Here is a 19520-nt window from a genome sequence, read left to right as displayed (position 1 = left end):
GAGATCTAAGTACCTCTTGGACATGAGTTATGGTTACATAGTATTCTGGCAATCTTGTAAGACTTTTTAATCATAGCCCTCAAAATGGAAGACATTGCCTCTGTGTCAAGGAAATAGCCTATGAAAATATTGTGATGAGGACAAATAACATTCTTTTGGAAGAAATCAAATTCTTCTAGTGGTGAGTGAGCTAGCGTTTCCTGGAAAGTTAAGAACAGACAGCAAAGGGGAGGCAGGTCAGGTGCCTGGTGTACTCAGAACGTCACAGGAGAGGTCCGAGTCTTCACAGTCAGGTACAGAGTGACAATGCATTTTAAGAAACATTCATAAAGATATGAGGTGATTATGTTTTTCAGAGGATCAATGTGATTACTGCTGCTGGGGCACTAAATATGGGGAAGGATTCAGAGGAATGTAGGAAAAAAGTAAAGAGCAAACACGGACACACTGAGCCATGGGAAGCAAGTGTCCTAACAAGGACAGCCAGAGTCCTAGCAAGGACAGCCAGAAACTCCCACCGAGAAGGTGGAAAGTGAGGGACCAGAGACCATGTGAAGATGATGATGATGGGTGTGATGGGGACCGGTGACCCTGTGGCGATGCTGATGACCATCTTTGTGAGAGTACCAGTGACAGATGTGATGATGGTGAAGATGCTGCTGCTGATGGAGGTGAGGGGACCCGTGACAATGGAAGGGGGTCTGGGTCCATGTGAGGGCACCAGTGACGACAGGAAGGGGATGCTGATGTATTCGACAGCAGTGATGACGGTGAAGAGGATGGTGAGGGCCTACAGGGTGGCACATCTGGCTGGAAATGGAACATGCCATGTCGGACAGCTGCAGGATTGAGGACTTCTCTGTCAAGTGTGCAACCCTGCAGTTCCTCACCTGAGCAGTGTGGAAGGCTGCCACTCCAGTGACTGTCTTCTTGGCAAACTCTGGTGCTGTTGCCTGTGAGACTCTGGCCCCCTTTGCAGGAGTACTGGACGGTGGCCCCATATGTAAACAGCTCTCCAGTTAGGACAGCATTGGCAGGGACCCCAGGGTGCCCACAAGATATGGCTAAGAAAAGATTGACATAAAGAGGACATCATTCCAGTGAAACTGCTTTGCACTTATTAAATCTCCATTACAGACAACCATGCAGACATCACCTGCTTCAACCAAACCCCTAGTTATGTCTCAATGTCCCTGCTGTGTCCCACAGGTGGGCAAAGCCAATTTCTGCATGGCACCCACTCCCAACATTTAGTATTAAAGAAAAGGCGAGCTTCTGTCAAGGTCTTGGTTTGTGTGTGTGTGTTGCTGAGGCAGCTTTCCTAGGGTTGAAATCTGCATGTGGTCTTCAAGGACAAAACTCTGCAGCCTGGTTTCCCCATCAACCCTTGTAGCCCATGTGGGAAATATGGGAAACATGGGATTTCTGCAGAGCTGACAAGGACCATCAAACCACTTCACCATGTTTTCACCTAACATGACAATCATACACTTTGCTTGGGGACAACATTCTGTCAAACTGATTTGACCTTCAAGTTTCTATATCTAAGAAAACCATCTAGGACTTCTAAAATGTGGCAATCTAAAATGTGTAAGTAGAAACACTATTAAATGTTCGATGAACTGATTATAAAACAACCCAGTATTTCACATTTCCTTAAAATCATAAGCCTGGTCCATAATCTATTCTTAAATATGCCTCAAAAAGGAAAATTCTAGAACCCTGATTACTATAGGACAGTGAAGATTTATCTCTCCCTTTCCCATAAGCTACCAAATTAAAGATAAAAAATAACACACTTTTATGTTACAAGCAAAGAACTAACTGGATTAAGGCCACCAAGGCTACCTGGCTGGATCTAGGCCACTGACTTAATATCCTGGCAACTTCATTTGGTCACTAGCAAGCTCCAAGTGGAGGCCGAGGGGCAGGTTCCACCAGAGAGGCAGGTTCAGAGGGCTGGAAGGCCACCTGGTCACGTTAGCCCTCACCATCTCTCTGGAATTGACATTCATTCCCTGAAGAATCCCATTTTACCTACAGAGTTCTGAACCTGGTAGTGCTGCCGCTCAGGGGGTGAGATGGCACCTGTGAGGTGCAGAGCTCAGCTCACAGGGTCCTGACCACTCCCTGCTGCTTTCACGCCCTGGAGATGCATTGCAGGGACCAGAAGAACAGTCTCCCTTTAAAGACTACCTTGTTTAGTCCTGATTCAAAAAGGCCCAAGGGAGTAACTTCATTTCCTAAAGTCGCTGACTATGTTCTTTCAAAAAATGATTCTCTTTGAAGCTAAATTACCATCTGATCTTTCAAGTGAAAGAAAATAAGACTGCAGGTACTTGGTTAAAGTGATACCAACTCGCCAACGTGCATCTCTGAAAACACTGGTAGTCAAGCCTCGAGGGGCCGTGCTGGTCACTGATCATCTAGTCCTTCCAGAAGAGCCTTCTCTTCTCCCCAGCAAAGCCCCATCCCCTGGTCCACGGGGTGGGCTCTGTCGGATGCTCTCTTAGGTGCGGTTACTGTTGACCTCACCACGCCCCCAAGAGCAGGCTGGGGGGCTCGGGAAGCCCGCTCCCTGCCGCAGAAGACAGGCAGGCAGCTCGCTCCTCCCCAGCGCCCCTGGCCACCGTCTCTGAACCTGGAGCAGGGGCCTAGGGCTAGGCAGGGCCGAGTGAGGAGCCTGTGGGGTGTGTGGCGTCCCACATGGAGCAGGCAGAGGTGTGACTGGCCCAAGGGACAACCAGGACCCGGGCCCACTTCTCTCTGGGACCCACGTGTGTCTCCTTTCATCCCGTCTCACACTGGTGCGGGTGGATCTGGGGGGACTTGGCCCATCTGTCTAAGCTATCATACAACCTGACAGAAATGGGGGGTGGGAGGGGCAGAGTTAAAACCCAGTGCTTTTCTGAATAAATTAAAATGAACTTGTGTGGCTGGTGGCCCTTCAGGACGCAGGAGCGAGACTCTGAGTTGGCCTCACTCACCCAAACACTTGGGCAGAGAGCGATCCCACAAGCCGTTGGCCATGCAGGTCAAGGCCGAAGATCCCAGCATGTAGAAGCCCTTCTTGCAATGGTACAGTACGCTCTCTCCGTACTCAAAGCTCTCTGGGAAGCTCTGCTGCCCCTGGCGAACAGCGTTCTCCACGAAGCCTGGGTCCGAACAGTTCACCACTAGAAAGAGAAACACACCAAATGTCTCTGAGAAACAGCTATGCATTACGAAAAGTAAACACCAAAACCCACAACAGATCATAAACAAAGGGAATTTCTCATTGTTTCAGAAAGTTCACCCAAGGAGAACATCATCTCTGGGTGAATCCCACCTGTGCCTGGGGCTATTCTGCTCCCCAAACTGCCAAGCATTCAATCAGCTGGAACAGCCATTGCAACAACATGGAGCTAATTTCCTTGAACTGTTTCCTAACAAGATGCTTTAGATTTACAGTAGAGGGGGTAGAGAGAGAAGAGGGGAGGGGAGGGGAGGGGAGGGGGGATAGTAGAGAATAGGATAAACAGCAGAATACATCAGTCACTAGAATGGCAATATGTAAATCAATGTAAGTGTAACTGATGTGATACAGCAATCGGTATACGGGGTAAAAATGGGAGTTCATAACCCACTTGAATCAAATTGTGAAATATGATATATTAAGAACTTTATAATGTTTTGAACGACCAACAATAAAAAAAAGACAAAAAAAAAGAGAGAGTGAGAGAGGAGAGAGAGAGAGAATTTTTAATATTTATTTATTTATTTTTTTAGTTCTCGGCGGACACAACATCTTTGTTGGTATGTGGTGCTGAGGATCCAACCCGGGCCGCACGCATGCCAGGCGAGCGCGCTACCCTTGAGCCACATCCCCAGCCCCACGAGATGCTTCTTTAATGGACATTGTAAATGAGCTGCTTGGTTGAGTTTTCCTGTGCTAAACGTGGTAACTAGAACCAGCTGATGTTGGCTTAGTTGGTTTAAATATTTCCAGTCCAGCACAGCTCTTCTGGCAGTGACCAACTGGTCATCCACGCCCACCTACACCATCCCACATGTTGCTAGGGAGTTAGTTACAGGTGGAACAAGGCCAGGGGAGACTGCAATTCCTCCGTCCACACTTCCCGCAGCATCTGCTGAGGGCCGTCCCTCCCGCAGAACACCTGGTCTGGCTGAGGTCTGCAGGGCCGGACCTGGAGGGGCTGGACAGCAGCCTGTCACCCTGACTGCCTGAGCACCTGGGAGGGATGGGCACTGTGCTTTCCCAGGTCCGAGGGAGGCAGAGAGCCCCCATGACTTCCTGTTCCCACCACCAGGCCAGGGCAAGGGACAGCTGCACTCAACAGAGAGTCCTGGCTCGGGAAGGAGTTGTGTACAGGACTCCCAGGCGGACACTGGGTCCATTCCCCCTCCCAGAGCTAGCACAGCCCCCACGGATGGGCACTTGACTGCCTCTGCGATGAGGAGGAGGTGGGCAGTGCCGGATTCACAAAGCTCCCTTTAGTGCCATAGAATAAAGTCATGTGTTTCCTGCAGTCCTTGAAAGGGTAAAGTTTCTAAGCTGCAAAGCCTGAGTTAAAATGTAAAGGACCAGGCATTGTAAACCTGCTTCTAAACTGCAAAGCCTGGGTTAAATTCCTGAGGCAGTTAAGACAATGCCCTACTGGCCATTTAGTTGATTTATAGCCTAGGACCCTGTGTAGCTTGTCACGTAAGCATTCAAGACCCTGTGCAGCTTGTCACGTAGGCATACAGGGCCCGAACCAATCAGTTTAAATGCAACCCCCTCCTTAGGAATGACCTATCACTCCAGCCAGCCCTGTTCCCGCCAATGAATGTACTAATCAAGTCTAGGAGTTATTGTTTGATTTTCCCAAGGTGTAAGGTGATTTGTTAAAGGAGACTGTGATGTATGCAAAGCCCCCCCCCTCCTCCCCAAAAAGTGTACTTAAGCACTGCTCAACCCCTGCTCTGGGCTCTGGGCTGCTCCCCCTTCTTGAGTGGGCATGGAGCCCCAGCATGCTGGAATCTCAATAAATCTCCTTCTGCCAATTGCATGAGTGGTCTCTTGGTGGTCTCTTCCTCTGACGTTTCGCCGGTCCCTTATATCTTGAGTTTACAGAAGACAGTCTTGAGTTTTGGGGGCACAGGGGACACTTTAAGGCCCCATGGTGCATCACAGCTACAACGAAAGGACACCTAACCTCTAAAGCAGCAGGCAGCACCTAAGCAGAGACCACCTACTGAACCTGAAGGCCTGGAACACAGCAGCCTCCCCCATCCCAGCACTGGGTGCTGCTGGCCCAGGAGACAGTGCCCAGAAGAGATGGGGCGCACTGCTCCTGCCCAGCAGCCCAGGTGCTCGTGATGGTCTCTGTGGTGCTACCCTCAGGAGACTGGCCAAGATACATCACAGTGTGCGCAGAGAACGGAGAAAGCTGAGGGCATGTGGTGGACACCTGAGCAGGGACCCCCAATGTGCTCAAGGCCCCTCCCTGCATCCAACCCTAAGGCTGAAGCCCACCCCCTGCTGCATGGGGTGGGGTCTTCAGCCTCAGGGTACCCAACGGCAAGGCAACGAGGGGAATGAGCCAAGCCACTGCAATCCTGAGTGTGGAGCCTGAGAGAAGGACCAGGCTGGAGAGAGATCAAAGAGGAGTCCAGCAGAGAAGCAGGACTGTTACAATGACCGTGAGATCTGACCGCAACCTCTCCTGCAGGCCCAGGAGGGGATGCTCTGAGCCCCGAGTGCCTGGAAGAGGGGGATTCAGAGTGTGATCCCGTAAGCAGGCTCTGAAGAGCAGACCAAGAGCTCTGCAGGCCCCCTGCCAGGACAGAGTGTGCGGGGGGCATAACACCCTCGTGGGTGGACACCATCCTGGACATCAGCCTGCACTGGAATTGCCAGGAAGGTGCACTAAAGTGCTGAGCCAGGATCCTCTCCCTCCTTTTACCTGGGTCAGAACCCTCACCACGTTGAGCAATAAAGACAGCCTGGGAGATTCCGGAGCTCCAGCTGGAGAAGGGAAGGCCCTGGACCAGGAGGCGACCGTGAGCAGATGCCCCAGGACTGCTCTTGCCTTTCTCAGTCCTGCATGAACTACACTCGGGAGCATCTATTTATATCCCTTCCCATTAACTTCCGAGGCTCCACTCAGAGATCCAGCTGTGTCTAGCTGGGGCAGGAGCAGAGAATAATTGGGCTATGTGTCCAGGACAGAGCACTTTGAAGCACTCCACGTCACCACTCCTAATGGTTGTGCTTTGCCATGCACAGAGCGGGTCCCCTGCCAGGGTGGCTCATCAGTGCCCATCACCCATGACAGGAGCGTCTTCTCCGTCCACATCCTTCCCCCACTTTGTGGGTGAGTCCTAGCAGGGCTCCTGTGGGAAGGGCTCGCGTGACTGGCAGGAGTTGTGGGTGGAGGAGCACGACGAGAAGTCACCGCCTTAAGCCGTCACGGAGCACGGGAAATGTCCCATGTCCCACAAGGACGACAATGGTGAGCGGTGTGCAGCAGGCCCAGCCCCGGGAACTGCCCCACAGCTCTGCCTGTGGCATGGTGGCACCAGGAGGCCACACGGCATTTGACACCTCCCCTCAGGTACTCGGACTTCACCTGCTTTCCAGGTATGGAAACCTGCCCCAGGACTGGACGTCCCCGCAGAGAGGAACGAGTGGAGTGCTGGTGCTTCCCACGCTCGGTGCTGCCCCATTGTGGAGAGAGTCACAGGGACACACCAAGCAAGCGCCGGGAGAACTCGGGCACGCGGGGCACGAGGGAGAAGTGGCAGGACAGGAATAGACCAGGCCACAAGGCCACTGCCCGGAAGCCAGGGGCTACGGGACTCTTGAACACTCGTCTGGCACAGCCTTCTCACAAACCCCTCGTCCTCCCAGTCAATCCCTGGGTCCCCTCCTGTGTTTTGCAGAGAATGGCTGGAATTCTCCTGGGCCATGCCTTCTGCCTCCCCCTCATCGCGTCTGCTGGGACTTTAAAATGTCCAGTCAACACATCAACGCAGGTGGGGACATGGGCACCCAGGAGTCGCACTAGAAGCCTATCCTACAGACACCACGAGGACTGAAGTCCTGGCCACCATCATGGTCCGCTGCTCTGATACGCAGGTGCGGATGCTGGTGGATGGGGAGCCCGAGGCCCTGTGCAGAGACCTGATTCTGATCACCTGGCTGCACCGTCCGTCTCCGGCTCACCCCTTCCCTTCACATGTCTCACTCAGCAAGACACCCAGGCCCTGACTGCTGCTCCCGGGATAAGGGCCACCCCACACGTGCCCTTCTGGCATCCCGTCCACCCCCCCATCTCTGTCCAGGCAATGGAAGCAGTATCAGCACCCCCACCTTCCTCTTTTTGTTCAGAACCCAAAGTGATAGCCATGTTCTCATGAGAATCTCCTTGAGGATGGGATGGAGGTGAATTTCAGCCTCGGGTTCCTTCCCCTCCACCCCAGAGATGCGGTCTGCACACCCGTCTGTCCTCAGTGCCAGCTGCAGGCTGAAGGGCAGCCACAGTGTGTGCACTGGATTCTGTCTCAGATTCCCCATTTTTAACCAGATTTTGGATATGCAAGTTATCCAGTTCAGAGACCATTTGCAGACGCTGGGTTCTGGGGCAACGCAGCCCCCAGACCAGTCCCGCGGATTCCTGCCACTGCAGCCTGTCCTCCCTCTGGAACCAGAGAGGGCTTCAACTGCTCACCACTGAGGAGCGCAATCCAAGTTCCATTTGTAGTTCTCAGAAAAAAAGGAATTTTATACTAAATTCTTACATTAAACAATATATTTCCCTTGTGCATTTTTAAACTTTATTAATTCATTAAATATATATTAATTTATGGTAAATTAAAAAGTTGATAAGGTTTTACTTTCAGGGCCTCTGAGACGGTCAGAGCAGAACCGTGTAAGTAACTTGCATATCCAAAATCTGGCTAAAAATGCGGAATCTGAGACAGAATCCAAAGAACCTCCTCATCCTTGGCACAGATCCTATTTCCGACAGGCAGGCGGTCTGAAAACGGGCCAGGAGACGAGATCCCCTTTCCCCCCTCTCCTCACAGCTGGCGCTTGTGCAAGATGTGCCCTTGGGCCAAACTGGCTTCTGTGTTTGTTTTTAAAAACAAACCATGAAGATAGTTTATCATTTTTTAATTTCAATATAATTCTTACACAAAAAAGGAAAAGTACATTGAAACTGTCAAATTAAACTTTAAAAACTAAATGCTAGGGGCTAAGATTTTGTTGAAATTAAAAACCAAAAACTAACATTCAGTAAAATTGGCAAAAATGCACTGGGTTAATATGAACTGATAATTCCTATTTTTGGAACAAATACTGTATCATCATTCACCTTCTCCCTGAGTCTGCTTCCCAGTGTTTCAGTCTCCCAGGGTCAACTGTGTTCTGGAATTATTAATTGGAAAACTTTACAAGTGGATAATTCATATGTTTTAAATCATGTGCTGTTCTGAGTAGCCATCCTTCTCCATCCTGCCTGGGGTGTGGTCATCCCTTGGTCCAGTGTATCTACTCTGTATATACTACCCACCTGCTACTCACTTAGTAACCATCTCAACTCTTAAGCAAGTGTGGAGGCACTGACGTGCTGTGTTCACGTAACCCTCACATGGTAGCCGAGCCATGTCTCATCATCACAAGAAGAGGGGTGAGCACGGTAACCAGATATGTTGAGAGAAGCAGAACACATCCGTCTGCCTTTTATTACAGGGTACTGTAATGATCATTCTATTTTATTAAGTTGTTAATTTCTTAATGTGCCTAATTTATAATTGCACTTTATCATGTGTGTATGTGCCGGTAAGAAAATACACAGTGTAGACAGTACAGGTCAGGGACTACCTTGACCTTCAGGCGTCCCCTGGGCTCAGGATGTGTCCACTGTGGATAAGGAGGGCCTTCCATCCTCGTAATTCCAGTGGAAAGAGTAAAGCATACCACACAGCCCTGCTTCTGTGTGACACTCTGAGAATAGAGGTAACTACAGGCCCACACACTGGGGAGGGTGTGAGACCCTCTGTTCGGATCCTCACTGGATTTAGAAGGTCACAGTGAGGAGCCCACCAGCCTCTCTGGCTGGGACAGACCTCGGGGAGCAGAGATGGGGTCGGGTGCTGGCAGGCGTCTCACTTGAGGAAACTGCAGTTGAAATGAAAAGATCAGTGTCCTTCCCTCTGTCACTGCAGAGCAGCAGGCCAGGGTGGGAGTGTGGGCACGGAGCCTCAGACACAGGGTGCTGTGGGACGGGGTGCTGGCCCTGACAGCCCCATGTGCCACAGGAAGCACAGGACCCAGCCGTAGATACTCCACTGGCTGCTCGGGGTTCATCTTGCAGGTGACAGGAGTGTGTGTGATCTGCACCGCCACGTGCTCATGCTGAGGGCAGAGGGCAGGGGCAGGGGGCAGGGGGCAGGGGGCAGAGGACAGAGCCCTGGCTGCAGTTGCAGGAGGGGCTGGCCCTGGGGACCCTGCTGAGGAAAGGGTGCCAGGGGCCTGGAGACTTCCTGACCTTGCTCTCTGTGTTCTCAGTACTTTATGTTAGGAAGGGAGAGATGGAGACAGAGATGTGGAGAGAGAGATGTGGAGACAATCAGAGAGAGGGGCCCATGGGGGAGGGGCTGGCACCAGCCCCTGCCCCCAGACTCCAGACCCCTTTTCTCCACTCAGCAGATCTCCCCAAATCCTGTTACTAAGACACTAAGGGCTTCCCAAGGCGACTTCTTGACAAACGGCCGCGCCTGGGGTAAAGGAGGAAGACCCTGGGAAAGGGGCGGCAGAGGACCCGCGTGAGGGTGTTTCCATCTTGACCTCAGGGCCCCTGGAGCTTGTCTAGGCCCTTGCAGGCTCCTGGAACTGCAGCTGTGCACAAAGTCCGGGAGACTCTTTCTCACCCGCTCTTTGCTGTACTTCTGAGCTTTGGACAGATTTCTAAGACACACTCTATTGACAAAGAATAAATAAATAAGCACCTGCTATTCAGGGCCTCTCTTAGCAGCTGCAGATTGTGGGTAAGCCTCAGTGGACCTTGAGTCCAGGCAGTGCTGGTGTCCTTAGGGATACTAGTTTTGGAGGAGGATGATGTTTCATGTGACATTCTTCATGACACATGGTCACATGACGACCCAGGTAAACAGACTGCTGAGGTGGTAGTAGATTGTGTAGACAGCTATTCTTTAATCCCTGCACATAGTGTCTGGAGGAAATTGGTCCCAAGGCTCTCACAGATGCCAAAACTCAAGGGTTCTCAAGTCCCTTAGGGCAAATGGAATAATATTTACATGTACCCAGCGCACACCCTCCTATTAAAGTCACTCCTATGATACCTAATACAATATAAATACTGTGTAAAAAGGTGTTATACTATATTGTTTAGGGAATGAGAATGAGGAAAAACCTGTACATATTCAGTACAGATCCAGGTTTTTTTTCCAAACATGTTTGAAACAGACATGTCGAGGAAAATATTTTTGATTGATGGTTGGTTGAATGTGGGAGGTAACCCATGGGTCCTGAGTAATGTGTAAGAGGGTGTGTAATACAAAAATTATTCTTAATAAGATTGTATGTAATGATTTGAGATGGCATAGGAAATATTACATAATACCCTTTAAAAAGCAAAACAGCATCCACTATTGTTTTCAAAGAAGATTCATAAATCATTTCTTCTTTCTGGATGTAACTTGCACATTTTGGCATAATAAATGTGCAGTGCATGTGATAAATGCAAATCTGACTTTGTAATCAAACAGAGAATGAATGTCACCACCACACAGCCTTTCCCCAGCTCCGTGCACCACTGTGGGATAAAGGTTCCTCTTCCTCTCCCCTCTGCATGGCCTCTCAGGGTGGGTGGGGCAACTCGGAGATGCAGCCTCCTGGGCCGGGGCCACCGCCTGCTGCCCTCCTCATCCCCTGCAGCAAGGCCACAATGCTGAGGCTGATTCCTGCATCAGCTCACACTTCATCTGTAAAATTGTACCATTTTAACATTTTGAAGAACAAAATGTTTTCATGTGATTATCTATGTAATGATTATTTAGTGACTTTTATGCTTTGATGTTGCCATTTCTTTATCCTCCCCAGCCATAACATAACCTAATCACTTGTTTTTTTAATTACTCCCATGTTCAGGTGAACAATCACACAGGGATATCTGTTTAATATCTTTGTATTTAAATACCCAATTTTATAAAACTAAAGAAAAATAATGTCTCCTAAGTTTGCAAGCAATATGAAAATTATTAGGTGAAGAAGAGACACCTAGGTCAATCTCCAGAAGATGTGGTCAGGTAGGTATGCAACAGCTCACTGTGAACTGGCTGACACTGACCTGTGCTTTGGATTTGGGGACAAAGACTCAGATCTCCTGACAGGAAACATGACCCTCTGAGAGGCAATGGCTGAGCTGATTCTGGAATGTAAGGTGCTTGTTTCCAAAGCTCCTTATGAAATCTGCCGCTGTATAATTTGCTTCTTCCAGATAGAGATTACTGCCAATAAAAAGGACACCTTCTTTATTTCCCTAAACTTGTTTGCAGACGGAGTTACTAAGCTGGAGAAAGGAGCTCAGCCACTCCTGGATCTGACTCTCTGGCCTGTCACCTGCCTTCGGGGGCAGTAAAGCTTTTGTCTGTTAAGGGTCGATGCTAACAGTGAGGGGCACACCTCAGGAGGGAGACAGAGCCTGTAGAAAAGGGCACCCAACCCAGTCTCACTTCAGCACGGATGTACCCGGGGTTCCCATCCAAATTTCTGATGGCTTTTCTCTTTCCATCAGGACTAGGGGACCTGTGGGTTGTCTAGCACCCCACATCAGGTGGCACACTGGGGCATCCTGCAGGAGTCTGGGAGATGATGCACACAGCTCACAGGTATGATCTGTGCTCTCTTTAAACCGTCCTGAGAAGATTCCAGGGACCATCAATGAGCCTTACTGCAGTGTACGCTGAGAATCCCTGGCCATTTTGATCATGGAGCCACTTTATTTTAACTTGGAATTTCGGAGTTGGGTGCCGTTTGTTTTTGTTAGGCGTCACCCCCTCCTGCGCTGCCCTCCTACAATGTGCCCTGTGCTTTTCAATCACATGCATCAATCACACCAGTCCCATCCAGGGCATTAGCCGCTGTCACCTGCTTCTGAAGTGAGGCCAGCAAAGCAAGTCAAAAGAGTGGAAAACTCGGGCGGGCAGGCAGTCGAGAGATGACCAAGGGTCAGTGACTGTGGGTCAGTGCCCATGTTACCTGTGGACACATGCGTATGAGGTAGCAGCTTCCAACAGAAGCGGGCTTCCAGGGAAAGAGAGGGAGGTAAGGAAAGGCTGAACTCCTAACGAAGGGTTCAGGACTCTCCAATTTTGTGTTGCACAGTTGATCCCAAAAGGACCAAACAGGGCACCACAATACAAAACAGAATCATGAATGATATGCACCCAAGCTAATTTCCTCTCTTCTTTCTTTAGGTATACTGGAGAAAAATGGGAAACAGAAAAGAAACTTTTGATTGAGAAGCTCACACTTTTTCGTTCATCTGATCTTCTGTCCAACAAGACGGTTGGTGTGCCAACTGGAGAGGTCTCAGCAGTATTCTCCCTGGGGATGCTCTCCCTGGGTGGCTTTCTACTTGGGACATTCTCTTTATGGATGTTTTCCTTGGGTGACATTCTCCTTGGGTGACAGAATCTTGGGTGATCTCTCCCGTCTTAGCAGCCACACCCAGGCCCTGGATTGTCAGCCACTTAGGACACAAGGTGCCACATCGACAGTGTCTAGCATGGCATTTAGCATTGAGTAGGGTCTTAAATGTCAGTGACTAGAAGGTTCTGTGGGGACAGCTGTAGGGCCTCTGAGATGCTGAAGGCACCAGGCATAACTGTGCTGATCCCTGGGGAAGACGCATTGACTGTCGCTCTGGGCACGCACTGGTCACCCTTCAGTGTGCTCTGCTGCTCTGTCATGCTGGGCAGCAGTGCAGTCTGATTAGGGCGGTGTGGTGCTTTCCTAGGTTCTTGAGCCATGACCAGAGATGGGCAGCAGCAGCTATGTCCGTCCATTGCCCATCCAGTCCTCAGGGTGTCCGTGTTTTCCCCCGAGAGCTGAGCAGAGTTGAGTGAGTAGCCAGATTGGTATCCACTGCTGGCTCAGTGTTCAGTTTGTTCTCAAGGAGAACCAGTGGGTCCTGGTGCCAGAGTCAGAGGCAGAGATGCCATTTGGAAATGCCAGCTTTCCATTTTGGGAGACTCACTCTGGGGGACTATCCACCTGTTCCCCACTTCCACGGCCCCTGGCTGTATAGTTCAGTGTCCCTTGCTCACTACATAATGAATAGTGATAACAGAGTCTCCAAGTCCTAATTGTCCATTTTCAAGCTGGACAGAGCACCCACACTGTCTGGAGAGCAGCCAGAACTTGTGAACAAGGAGCCAGTGGCATCCTGTGGGACGTCCCCACCCCCACCAACAGAATGCCACCAGAGTCTGTTTTGCAGGGGACAGAGAAAAAAGGAGCCTCAGTGTCTTGGCTGAATTGCAAGACTTTATGTTGGAAAAGCATGCAAGTGGGAGTCCAGCCCCATTTGCGGCATGGTCAGTGATTGCCCATGGCTAGTACATGGGCTGTCAGGAGGATGAGCCCGAGAGGTCGTCTCCTGCACTGCACATCTGCCCTGCTGCCTCAGCTGGTGGAGACAGCATCCCGGGAGATGGAGGCCACCAATCCCTCCTTCTCACCCACACCTCAGGGCGTGCAGTTCTCCTCGGCTTCCAAGGGGATAGCAGCAGCCATCAGGGAGCCCCTTGGACACTGACCGGTGAACATCGCTTGCTCTCAGTGGCTCCACCCCAGGTGACAGTGGGTTTTCCTGTTGATGTGTCGTCAGTGGCCACGCCCCTCTGACATCTGGGACCCTTGCTCACCACGCGTGCACACTAGCACGGAATGTCTCTGCCTGGAAGCTGCACCAGGGAGTGTCTCTGAGCACTAGTTGCTCTGATGGGTGCAGGTTAGCTCTAGGGCTGGGGTGCACTTCCCCAGCCGGGTAAGAACTGACGCACAGAACTGTGCTGTGGATAAATCCACACCACTGGAGAGGGTTTTTGAACCAGGAATTGACAAATTGTTGGGCACACAGAAGGCACAGAAGTGTCCAGAACACAGCTGACCAAAGGCTCCCGAAACACAGTCAAGGCTCATGCTGAGAGCTGGAAAATCTCATGGAATATGAAAGGTTTGCCTAACACGTCACCCAGAATTTCAAGTGCTTAGAACAGAAATGGTTCAAAACTGCATTTCCTCATGCCTAATGGATGCTGGAAGGTATAACTTGTAATTTATTAGTTAAAATGACCCCTCTACCGAAAGCAAAATGAGAATGAGGAAATGAAAATAGTGAAGCACTGTGGAGACACAGGGGCAGCCTTGGCTCCTGCTGTCTTCCCACCGGGCTCAGGAAACACAGGGTACACTCTGTCTTCACCTCAGTCCCCCCATAGAGAAGAGGCGGCAGATGCAAACCCCACCAGGAATCCCCCTAAGTAGAATTTGCAGAAGGGGAGGCCTGAGCGACGGCCCTCTCCACTCAGCATAGAAGCCTCAAAGACGTGTTTTTATGTGTCCTCCTATGTGAGCAGGTGGAACACAGGTCACAGGACAGAGCACCACACGGGCAGTACTTACGGGCCTGGGTCTTCTTTGGCAGTGATCACAGTGCTTGGAACTAGACACTGGGGAGGGCCACCCAGCACTGTGAACAGCACCCTCTAAGATGGACGATGTCTTACAAAACTTTACCTCAATAACAACGTAAGCACAGGAGCAAGGTGTATCTGGCATTGTGCTGGGACTCCACCCAGTTCCCTGGAGTTCCAAGCAGGGGTCCCGGCTCCCTGAGACTGCCTCCCTGTGTGGCTGCTGGTGTGAGCTTTCACGTAGCTCCGGACTGGGGTGGCTTTGAGAGACCACCACCAGTCTGGGAGCTCTGTTTCAATATTGAGCTGAACTCCTTCCACATTCTTTTTCCAAAGTGTGAAGAAGCCCGTGGGTTGGTGCTGCCTGTCTGGGATTTCAATCACCTTCCCTGCTCAGGCAAAGCCGTATGACCTCGTCCCAACTCGAGCCACCTGCTGCAGAGCGGGCTGATATCTGATGGCCGCCTCGTCAGCTCTGCATTCTGCTTGCCAGGAGGGTGGCACAGAGGCAGACTCGAGAATGGCACCACCCTGGGGGGTCCCCCGATGCCTGTGAAATATATTTTTAAGGAAGGCTCTTTCCAATTATCTTAAAAGGAGGATATATCTTTCATCTCTACAAGCAAAGGGTGAAGCTGAATTTTCCTGAAGTTAAATGGAGATTCAAAGTGCTCTTTGAATTACAGATCTAATGCTCTGTTTTAAAATACACAGGGAAGCTTGGCTTTTGTTTTTAATGTTTAAAAGATGAGTGTGGCTGGAGCGTTAGGATGTGCACTGAGTGTAGCTATAAAGAGACAACTCTGCCGCGGTTCCTGCCACCGAGGGCTGCCCTGCAGCTACTCCCTTTCATTTCAGAGAAGAAAGCAGAGGATTCATTAAGATAGTGTCAACTGTGGCATTTAAAGCTAGAAAACAGTATTTATACAATAGCATAAGAAACTTCATAAAAAGTTGAACAGCTGTGTATGATGATCACAGGCGACACAGTTATCTGGGATCATTCTACTGGGTATAAAATTACTGACAGGTTAAAGGAGCATGCCAGTCCTCACACCAGCATGTTAGGGCAGGGTAGAATTCTGTGGCTTCACTTGGCCTTTGAGTCCAAGCCAAACACTACACTGTAGGTGAGTGCCAGAACTCGGAGCCAGATGGCCAACTTTTACACAAAACTAGCAATTGTGGAGGACTGGTCTCCATGTCCAGTGAACTGGCTGAATACGGGTTTCTTGGGAGCCCAGGGGGTACGTGGGGTACTTGTGAAAGCAGGGGTGATTGGAAGCCTCTGCCTCTGCCTGTCCTGTCACTTTACCACCAGGAAAGGCCTCGTCTCCATAGCAACATGCCCTGCCCTCAGTGAGGGAGACGTCTCCAGGAAAGAAAGGAAGCCAACTCTGAAGGATTAGGAGTGGGTGCAGCTACACACGCCAACGCCTAGCCCAGAACATTCTTAGAAACTCCTGGTTTAGCCCAGTGTCTGGCTGTCTTTAAATAAATGAATCTAAAATCATTAATTAAAACTTAAAAACACTGAGACCTTCATAATTGCATTCGTGAGTCTAGAAGCGTAGAGACCAGCAGGCCAAGCGCCTACGGCAGAAGTGCTGGGTGCAGGAATGAGGAAAAGAGCCGGGGAAGGGCGCCTGCTACAAGGGGAGGACCTTGGGCATTGTGAGTTGCTCTCCAGCCCTGCCACAGGACAGACTGCCGTCTTCAGAAATGCCTTCCCACACCCACTTTATTCAGCCCGCCACGCCCTCGGGACGAAGGCCCCTTTCCCAGAGGCTCTTCCTACCTCGACAGGTGGGCAGGGGGCTACTCCACTGGCCGTTGCTCCGACACTGGGCCCGGGACGCACCCTGAAGCAAGTAGCCCGTGTGGCAGGTGAAATTCACCAGGTCATTCAGGTTGAACTCGCTGCCGTTGGTGAGCCCGTGGGCGGGGTTCCCCGGATGTCCACAGGTGATGGCTGCGGGAAGACAGGTCTACGTCACTCTCCGTGCTCAGCAGGCACGGCCAGCACCTGGCACTGGCAGCACAGGTGAGCAGAGGACATGCAGGCCAGGGTCTCCCACTGCCGCTGCACAGGTGAGTGTGCCTCCCGGGGGCTGTGGGAGACCAGCCACAGGCCTGATGACAGGCAGGTTTTACCACCACGAAGGAAACCAAGCAACACCTGCCACTTACTATTATTCCTAGTGGAGTCGTGACAGAATAGCAGTGATTTAAAAACAAGAGATGTCAAGAAGGTTTGTAATGATCCTGCATTTTGAATATTGTCCCCTACGCCACACCAGTTTGAAATATCATGGGGTTTGCTTGAAACTTTGAGTGTTCTATGTGAAATGTTTCCAATACCAATTTAAATATCATGAAATTGGCAAAATAACTGCACACTCCAATATTGCTCTCCTGACAGTGCCTGGCCTGGGGTCCTTGGAGACGCAGTGAGCTGTCCCTAGGCACTCCCTACATCATGGCCATGTCAGCAAGGGCATGTCTGGACCTCTCAAAAGACAGGCCACAAAGCTGGTGTCTTCCTCCTGCTTGTCTCGTCAACATCTTTCCTTCTAAGGAAAGCTTTTATCTGAGCTTTGCACAGCGCCCCAGCACTGTCACAGGTGATACCTGTCACTGCAGTGTGCTACATCAACATCTTGTTTGCTTAATTCACAGAAAAACAAAGACTATCTCAGAAGAACATTTGGTCTAAAGGGAATTTTGCAGCAAAATTCTTATCGTAAAACCAGCAGTCAACATTCGTCGTTGAAGGTCTAGAGTTGGAGGACGGTTATCACACTGCACCCCGCCTCTGGCTATCAAAGGACGGCTTACTACACTCTGGATTCATGGTGAATCGGTGGCCAACGCAGACAACACAGAAGTATAAGGGAGTGTGGCCCCTTGAGGGCCCCGTGGGGCTGACCTGCGCCCAGACAGGAGGGCGCACTCCTCCATGGAGGGGGTTCCCACCTCCGGCTCTGTGCCAAGCTCTGGGGAGCAGACATGGGATACCTTGTCCCTGGACCCATTGAAAATGAGCTGGGGAGTGAATTCATGTGGACAGGAGGAAGGGGATCGAAGGGGTGGGAAGGGAAGCACCCAGATGGCACTCATGCCCTGAGGGGACGGTGAGTGGGAGAGCGTGCTCTTCTGCTCTCGGGAGGGAACACGGGAAGCATGACATCACAGCAGAGGGGTGAGTAGGAGAGGAAGCCCCAGGGGGCAGGTCCGAGCTGTACTCACGGACACAAACGGGGGTTTGCCCCGACCACTTGTGGTCCTGCAGGCATATCCGAACGGAAGTGCCCACCAGCCGGAAGCCAGGCTTGCACTGGTACACCACCGTGTCCCTGTAGCTGGAGCCGTCCCCACTGATGTGGCCGTTCACGATCGGGTCCGGGGAGCCACAGTGGCCCGCTGAAAAACAGAAGCAAGCCGCAGGAGGGACTGAGAGATGGCCTTCTGCAACGAGCTACCAGGTGACTATGATTCTGGTCAAGTCTTGACAGCATTGGAATCTCCCCATATCCATGATGTTTTATACAGTTTTTCTTTTCCTAATAATTATGCATAAATTAAGTTCTGTTTCTAATATGAAATTGTTTATGATCATTTCCCTAGTTATGGTTTGCCCACTATACTACTATGGCATATTAGGTCACTTATGTGGTCTATTTCCAAGTACATGCCCCAGAGAGGAGGAAACACTGTGGTCAACACGAGCAGGGCTTGCAGCCCGTTGGCAGAAAAGAGAAGAAGAGGAATTTCAGCAGGAGACAGGGTTGGGAATTGCAGAGGGAGAGAGACCAGAGGGTAGGTGCCTGTCAGACACCTGGACCTGAGTCAGAGGTGAGCCAGGGAGAGGGGAAGGTGGCTGAGACCCACAGAAACAGGCGTCCATGGCGGGGCAGGAGTGGAGGGTGGCCACGGGTGCACTGAACTGGCCCGGAACTGGGAGACTTGAGAGGAAGGCTGGTAGGTGGACCCAGGGGGGCCTGAGCCACCCATGACAGGTGTATCCCAAGCAAGGAAAGTCTGGCAAGGCAGGAGGACAGCCAGTGCCTGCCAGGTCTCCCCTCCCCACAGCAGGGACAGAAAAGGGACACCCAGTGTGGCCAGGGAGGCTCCGGAGGGTGGGGCTCCTTCTCCCTGCTAGTGGACACTCGACTTCCCTGCCCGCTGGCCCCGGGCCTCTTCTACCCCAGCTCTCTCTTCCCTGCTTCTCTCCACCCTCTAACTTGCCTGTGCATTTTCTGTCTTTCATACACATATGGAAAGAGCACCTTATCAATCACCAAAACAGGAAGGATTAAAACTCACCAAAGTTAACGTTAACAGGATCTGTGTCACACGTGGGTTTGGATTGCCACCAACAAGAAAAATGGCGCCCCACCTTCTCTACCCAAAGAGTGAGCCTGTGCCGGGGAGGCAGCCACGCGAGATCAAGTGGAGGCAGTGCGCAGGGTGGGCTGGCCCTGGCCGCTGCCCTCAGCACAGAGCATGGAGCCAGGGGTGCTCTGAAGTCGGAGGACAGCCAGCTACGAAGAGTGGCAAGCTGTCACACCCTGATGGGGCTCATTTCACCATTATGGAAACATCTAAATCATAGTCTCTGTTTCTGCTTAGGCCAGCGTTGGAGACCTGAGTTCTCCTGGTCCTGGAATCAAACCTATTATCAGCAAGGTGGCATGATGACTGAGGCCACGTGTGCTCAAGGACTAGGAGGATTGCCCTAGGGTGCAGACATAGGCTGCAAAGACCTGTGTCCACACCAGGCACTCTGCTTGTCCAGCACTGGCCCA

The 19520-nt window shown here is 51.1% G+C and overlaps 1 protein-coding gene across 1 annotated transcript in view; it reads right to left on the bottom strand.

Annotated features, from left to right (window-relative positions):
- The window catches only part of CSMD1 (CUB and Sushi multiple domains 1), a gene marked incomplete at both ends in the record, with an annotated part of 1655719 nt that overhangs the window by 26306 nt on the left and 1609893 nt on the right, over positions 1 to 19520 (bottom strand). The window contains 4 exons of the mRNA XM_081269879.1: positions 891 to 1064; positions 2988 to 3176; positions 16511 to 16684; positions 17962 to 18135. Of these exons, the coding sequence (XP_081126005.1) occupies positions 891 to 1064; positions 2988 to 3176; positions 16511 to 16684; positions 17962 to 18135 (711 nt within the window). The remainder of the gene's footprint in view (positions 1 to 890; positions 1065 to 2987; positions 3177 to 16510; positions 16685 to 17961; positions 18136 to 19520) is intronic.

Source organism: Spermophilus citellus, assembly GCF_964194105.1.
Source record: "Spermophilus citellus genome assembly, chromosome: 16".
NCBI classification, from domain to species: Eukaryota; Metazoa; Chordata; class Mammalia; order Rodentia; family Sciuridae; genus Spermophilus; species Spermophilus citellus.
This window is presented reverse-complemented; position numbering and strand designations above follow the sequence as displayed.